The sequence below is a fragment of the Trichomycterus rosablanca genome, chromosome 9 (genome assembly GCF_030014385.1).
Source record: "Trichomycterus rosablanca isolate fTriRos1 chromosome 9, fTriRos1.hap1, whole genome shotgun sequence".
Classification (NCBI taxonomy): Eukaryota; Metazoa; Chordata; class Actinopteri; order Siluriformes; family Trichomycteridae; genus Trichomycterus; species Trichomycterus rosablanca.
This window is the reverse complement of record NC_085996.1, coordinates 14,124,233-14,130,992: the sequence shown is the minus strand read 5'-3', so window position 1 is coordinate 14,130,992 and position 6,760 is coordinate 14,124,233. Positions and strand designations below refer to the sequence as shown.

General features: G+C 41.4%; 1 protein-coding gene across 1 annotated transcript; it reads right to left on the bottom strand.

Moving 5' to 3' along the window:
• Window positions 1–547: 547 nt before the first annotated feature.
• LOC134319893 (G-protein coupled receptor 6) lies at window positions 548–1,768 on the bottom strand. The gene has a single exon (XM_063001161.1). It carries the CDS (start codon window positions 1,766–1,768, stop codon window positions 770–772), a length of 999 nt encoding a protein of 332 aa, XP_062857231.1. The 3' UTR covers window positions 548–769.
• Between the last annotated feature and the right edge of the window lie 4,992 nt (window positions 1,769–6,760).

Below are 6,760 nucleotides of genomic sequence, written 5' to 3'. Positions count from 1 at the left end.
CTCAATTTGGACATTTAGGGGTGTAGTCTCTTAGGGGTGTACTCACTTTTGTTGCCGGTGGTTTAGACATTAATGGCTGTATATTGAGTTATTTTGAGGGAAGAATAAATTTACACTGTTATATAAGCTGCACACAGACTACTTTTCATTGTGTCAAAGTGTCATTTTGTCAGTGTTGTCCCATGAAAAGATATACTTAAATATCTGCAGAAATGTGAGGGGTGTACTCACTTTTGTGATACACTGTATATATGTTTAGTACAACAAAATTATTTTTCTGCATATCCCAGCTTGTTTGGAGGCTGGGGTCAGAGCACAGAGTCAGCCATTATACAGGGTTAAGGGCCTAACAGTGCCTAGCAAACTCTGGATTCCAACAGACAATCTTCTGAAAAGCTGAAAAGGATTCAAGAGACAAGTTCATTAATTCAGTTTATTTTCATTTTCATAGAAAATGTAGCATCATAAAGAGCTTCATCAGATTTTATAAAAAATACATAAATCCACTTCAACTGAATTTACACATATACAATACTGCTTTGGCATTTCAAAACGCTTCATATAAAGTGCTGTTGTTTCACTTTCACAGGCTTAAATACATGTACATTCTTGCGGTGAGTTTGTTGGTTCGATGCCAAAGTCTGTTGTTCACAGAATTGAGACCTAGTCTTGGCTGCCAAGAGTCTCGGTAAAGTGCAATTGTTATTCTGAAATAATAGTCATTTCAGTTTTGTAGCTGATCCTGAGTAAAAAAAAGAAATCTCATAGTCTAGACTTCGCTCGGCGACCTGGAGCGATACACGACGTTCGTCCTGGCGCAGCCGCAAAACAGCACGTAAAGCGAGCGCTGGATCTCAGTATTGCGGTAGGCGTAGATGATGGGGTTAATCATGGAGTTGTAGGTGGCCGGGAGCAGCGTGGCATACGTGTACACGTCCGGGTCCTCGCGCTCGCCCACCAGGCAATAGATGGCGAAGGGTAGCCAGCTGGCACCGAACGTCCCCAGGATGATGGCGAGCGTAGAGACACCCTTCTTAGTGGCGGCGTAATGCGAAGGAGCGAGAAAATGCCTCTGCAGAGCGATCTGGTGAGCGTGGTGGCACACAATCTTGCAGATCTTGCAGTACAGCCCGAGCATGATGACAAATATGGTGAAGAAAGCCACCGCAAGCAGTGCCATGTTGGTGCGCGTCAGAGGTGGCACTACGCTGCACGAGGACTCATCGCGAACGCAGTTCCAGCCCAGGACTGGCAGCAGGCCGAGCCCCAGAGACGCCCCCCAAGCACCCAGCAGCATGAGGTGCACACAGTGCAGAGTCCGGTCCGACAGGTAGGTCAGAGCGTTGTACAGAGAGTAGTAGCGATCCACAGTGATGGCCAGCAGGCTGCTGATGGAGGCGGTGAACGAGGCCACGAGGAAGCCGACCGTGATCAGACTGACTGTCTCTGATGAGATCAGATACTGAAAAGCGAAGTTTAGGATGAGTCCCACGCCCGCCAGCAGGTCCGCAGTGGCGAGGCTGCCAATCAGGACAAACATGGGGGTGCGCAGAGTCGGCGTGTAAAAGATGATCGCCACGACGATTGCATTCTCAAAGGCGATCACTGTGCCCGAAAGGCACAGCATGATGTCCCAAGGGTTGATTGGAAAATCGAGGAACGAGGAGGAAAACACAGGGCTGGCGTTTCCATTGAAGGCTGCGGCTTCTACCCATGAAGATATGGGCATTCCCGCCTCGCTCTCATTGGCTGCTGTGCTCTCGTTCATGTTTACACAGATCACCCTGAAAAGAGACAGAAAAAATAAATGATATTAATATCAAAACCAAATTAAATGCTGATTATTCTTGATATTTCAAAGGGTGGCAACTGGTAGAGTGGGTGGTGCACAGAAACAATAGATCCTGGCAACCTGGATTCAATTCTTTAGAGCAGTGGTTCTCAAACTGTGGTATGCATACCACTGGTGGTACGTGAAGCAGCACAAGGTGGTATGCCAGATAATCTCAGAAAAGTAATTACATGCAACGAAAAAATTAATAATTTAATAATTATAAATAAAAAAATCAGTATAAATCATTATAAATAAAAAGTTATCAGTAAAGTTATAAGTAAAGTTATCAGTAGGTCTCTCGCTTTTGTCAGAGCAGATCTGCGTTTGAAGCTCACTGATCTCGTTCCTGACATCACCAGGCTGCTCCGCTAAACAGCCGCTCCCCCCTCACTCACATGCTCAGTGCTAACTGCAGATATAGTGATGGGTCGCTCACGAACGATCCGATTCTGTTGAACGGATCTTTGAAATGAACGAAAGGAGCCGAGTCATTTATTTCTGCACAGTTCTTATTGGCTGTAATCCACCCATTCAGCTTCCATCAGTAGAGGAAATTGATCGTAAGTTGTAATAAAAGCTGTTTATTGTCGATATTCAAATCCGAAAACACTTTCAGTATCGCGGAGAGCGAAACACACACGCGCGCACACACACACACAGAGAGCTGGTAGTATAATGACAAATAATTGAGAAATAAACTATAAACTTGTTCAATTCTGTTAAATCTGATTATTTCATTGTGCTTATGTTTTAAAGCAGAAACAAACACAGTCACATCTCTATACAAGAGAGGATTTTTCCTGAAACTTAATGAAATGCAACCACAGTCTGTCTCTTCCCTGCAGTTTTGACATTAAGCTTTCTAATTTAAGTGATGTTTGAATTAGGCCTACATTTAATGCAAATTCAAATTTGATGTTAATATCGGGCGTGTCCTATAGTTTACCTAGTAGCGCGATGAGTCACTTTTTGAAAGGCTCTTTGAAAGGAACCGAGCCAAAAGATCCGCTCCCGTCGAGAAGCCATAATTCCCATCACACACACACACACACACACACACACTTGGAAGTTTTGGTTTGATAATGGGTGGTACTCGGTCTAAAAAGATTGAGAACCACTGCTTTAGAGTTTTGCATGTTTGCCGTTTACACCAGATATTCCGTAAACCCTCCCACCTGTGACAGATTTGCAACCTGTCCACTGAGCATTCCTACCCTCTACAAAGTATCGCCTGACCCACCCCAACCTTGACCATGATGCATGATGACACAGTTAGAAGGAATTAATTGGAATGTATTTCAAAGGGTGGCATATTGGTGCAGCTGGTAGATTGGGTGGCATACAGAAACAACAGATCCTGGCAACCTGGATTCAATCCTTAAGAGTTTTGCATGTTTGCACCAGATATTCTGAAAACCCTCCCACCTGTGACAGATTTGCAACCTGTCCACTGAGCATTCCTACCCTCTACTAAGTATCACCTGACCCACCCCAACCTTGACCATGATGACAGAATTAGTGACAAATGCTGAACTTGTAACAATCATACATTAGAACAGTGTTGTGGATAAGACTACAAATGAGGAACCATGATGACACAGTTAGAAGGAATTAATTGGAATTTATTTCAAAGGGTGGCATGTTGGTGCAGCTGGTAGATTGGTTGGCATACAATGGTTACTGGGGACGTGGATTCGATCAAAGCCTCTAGAGTTTTGCATGTTTGCACCGAATATAGCACTGAGTATTCCTGCCTTCTACCAAGTATCACCTGACCCACCCCAACCTTGACCATGATGACAGAATTAGTGACAAATGCTGAACTTGTAACAATCATACATTAGAACAGTGTTGTGGATAAGACTACAAATTAGGAAAAACTTTAACATGGTAAATAGGGGTGATTGAGACAGGTCAGGGTCATGGTGGGTCCAGTGTTACAAGAAAACAACATGCGGATCTGGAATACATCCTGGACAGAGCACCAGTTCATCTCAGGACACCACACATTTACACACTATGTTACTTATTAACACCTAAAAACAAATACCCAGTCCACCTTCAGCATGCTTTATGAGATGGGTGAATTACCCAGAGACCCCAAGAAAGGTCCCCAGGACCCTTACTGCTGTTCCGCAATCACCACCAGCTGGACAAGCTACTGCAGGGCACCACACCTAGAATTAGACCAGTGATCAGGGCCCATAATGATGTGTGGCATTCATACTACCAGCTGCACCGTTTACTTTAAATCACTGGACATGAGAAATCCAAAAATGACTTGAAATTAACGCTGCAAAAAACACTATGAGGATAAAAGTATTGGGACACCCCTTCTAATTAGTGAATGTACGTGTGTCAGCCACAACTATTGCTTACAGGTGTAATAAAAATCAATTATATAAAGGAATTTATATGCTTCCAACAAGTGCACCAGCAGTTCCAGCATGACTGTGCCACTGTGCACAAAACAAGGTCTATAAAGACATGAAGAGCATACTACTTTACTTATTTATACTTATATTTACACTTATATTACACTATCTTCTAATAAATAATTGCAAGATGGCACAGGAATCACTGTGCTGCATTTCAAGGTGAAAATGACCATAGATGGATGGCGTGCAAATAAATAACTATATAAAGAACTATATGCCCTCTAACTCAATAAATAAATGAATAACCAACTAAACAGTATTTCAAACAATGTCATCAAAGACCAGAACCCAGACGAGTGTCAGATATTCCAGCCCTGTTATCTTTTAGCTCATCTTCATTAACAAATGAAAGAATGACTCCAGTATCCAGTGTCTAATATAAGACAGACAACACAGAGTAAAGAGACGGAGTCCAGATTCAGATGTTCCAGCCCTACTGTCTAATGTATGAAGTAATGACTTCAGTGTTTCAGAAATGCTATCTACTGCACTTTCTCCTCCCCTATTTTGCAGAACCCCTGATATGTCAATAAAAGTTAACAAAGAAAACATTAAGAAGACCAATCAAGACCCAGACAAGACAAATATACTAAAAACTAACTAAATATTAAAAATATACTATACTCTATTCTATTCTATTTCCTCGGCTGCTCCTGTATATTTGGTAAATATAGTAAATATACTAACAATTTACTCCAGCTCCAGCTCTACTATCTAATGTAGTATTGTAGTAATCCCCCCAGAACTCCCTATACAGAGTAAATGAATAAATAAAAATGAGAAGAAAAAAAATACTATGGAGAATGATGACCAAAACAAAGTAAAACATCAAAACAAAGTCAAATTCAACCAAGAAAAAGCCAATAAGAAAATAAAACCATTTATTCCAGACTTAAATAACTCAGCTCTACTATCCTATACAGGTTGACATTATTTTTTTCATTCATATTTTATTTTTTGTATATTTGGCAGAATGGCTAATGCAGCTGGTAATGCCAATATTGTCATCTTTCATATTTTTGAACAATCTAACAAATGACTAAGATGTTTTAAACTAAATTAAAGTAGTTCCTATAAAAACCAATTACCAAAACCCAGAAAAGAAGGAGAATTAGTATTAAAGCCTCAGTAATTAATAATAATAATAAATAAATAAAAAATGCTTAGACCATACTGTCTAATGCATTTTTCCTGAGAACCCTAATACACTTGGTGATTTTTATATGATTCATAAATATCATTCACTCCTAACAATGTACAGATTAATAAAACACAGTATGTGCCTTTTGCCGTTTACTAAATCCAAATTACAAGAAAAAGTTCAGTTTAAAATGCAATTATCTATTCCCTTCAGCAGTGAAATGTGCCCCTATCCTCTCACTGGCACCTAGAGAAAATTTAAAGTCAATCAATCCACCTTCTGCATATTTTTGGTGTATAACGAACACTGAAATGAAGCCCAGATAGACATTGGGAAAATACACCCAGTACAACCACGATGCTGTTCATCACCCACTGTACAACCTGCTCAGCCTATCTAACTGTGCATGTTTTCGTGAAGTGGGAAAACATGCAAAACTCCTCATATACTGTTAATGGAAGCTAGAATCAAGCCCAGATCCTTAGAATACATGTTGTTGTGCTGCACCCACAGTACCAACATGCTGCAGCTCGACTAATGGCAACTTAAAGTAGCAAGCAAATCTACCTGATGTATGTTTTGTGTGTGTTGGGAAAAACACACGGACACGAGGAAAACATGCAAAACTCCTCATAAACTGTTACTGGAAGCAAGAATCAAACCCAGATGCTTAGAATACATGTTGATGTGCTGCACCCACAGTACCAGCAGCTCGACTAAACGGCAACATAGAGTAGCAAATCTACCTGCTGTATGTTTTTGTGTTGGAAGAAAACACAAGGACACGGGGAAAACATGCTAAACTCCTCATAAACTGTTACTAGAAGCGAGGATCAAACTTAGATCCCTATAAAAAGGAACTAGGTTGGTCTGCAACACCCGGTGGTAATTTAGATCAGCCAATCCACCTTCTGCATGTTTAAGGAATATGCGTAGATGAGTATTCAGTATCCGCGGTATTCCGAGGACACGTACTCGGACGCGAGAACATGCCAAACTCCTTACAGTCAGAGAGAGGCGAGGTTTGACACCAGGTTCTCAGGAGCGAGCCTTGGCTATTCTGCTGTCCATGGTTCTGAATCGAAATTCGTAATAACAAGCGCAGTCCATTAAATTACTGGACAAATGAACGACTTCTCAACCAGCGGTTCGAACCTAAGGTTCTTAAAGGTTCCGAGGAACCCCTCAAATCCAAAAAGTACCGAGTCTTACCTTTATCTTCACATGGAGGTTCCAGCTTGTGGAACTTGATGGAACTTGGTTCGGTTAAACTCTCAGTTTAACGCGCATAGTCCAGCAGCTGTTCCTAAACAGGAGGAGGAACTGATGGAGGTACTGACCATACCG

Coding starts and splice junctions, on each gene's coding strand:
- LOC134319893 (XM_063001161.1), bottom strand. CDS start 1,768: ATGAACGAGAGCACAGCAGCCAATGAGAGCGAGGCGGGAATGCCCATA.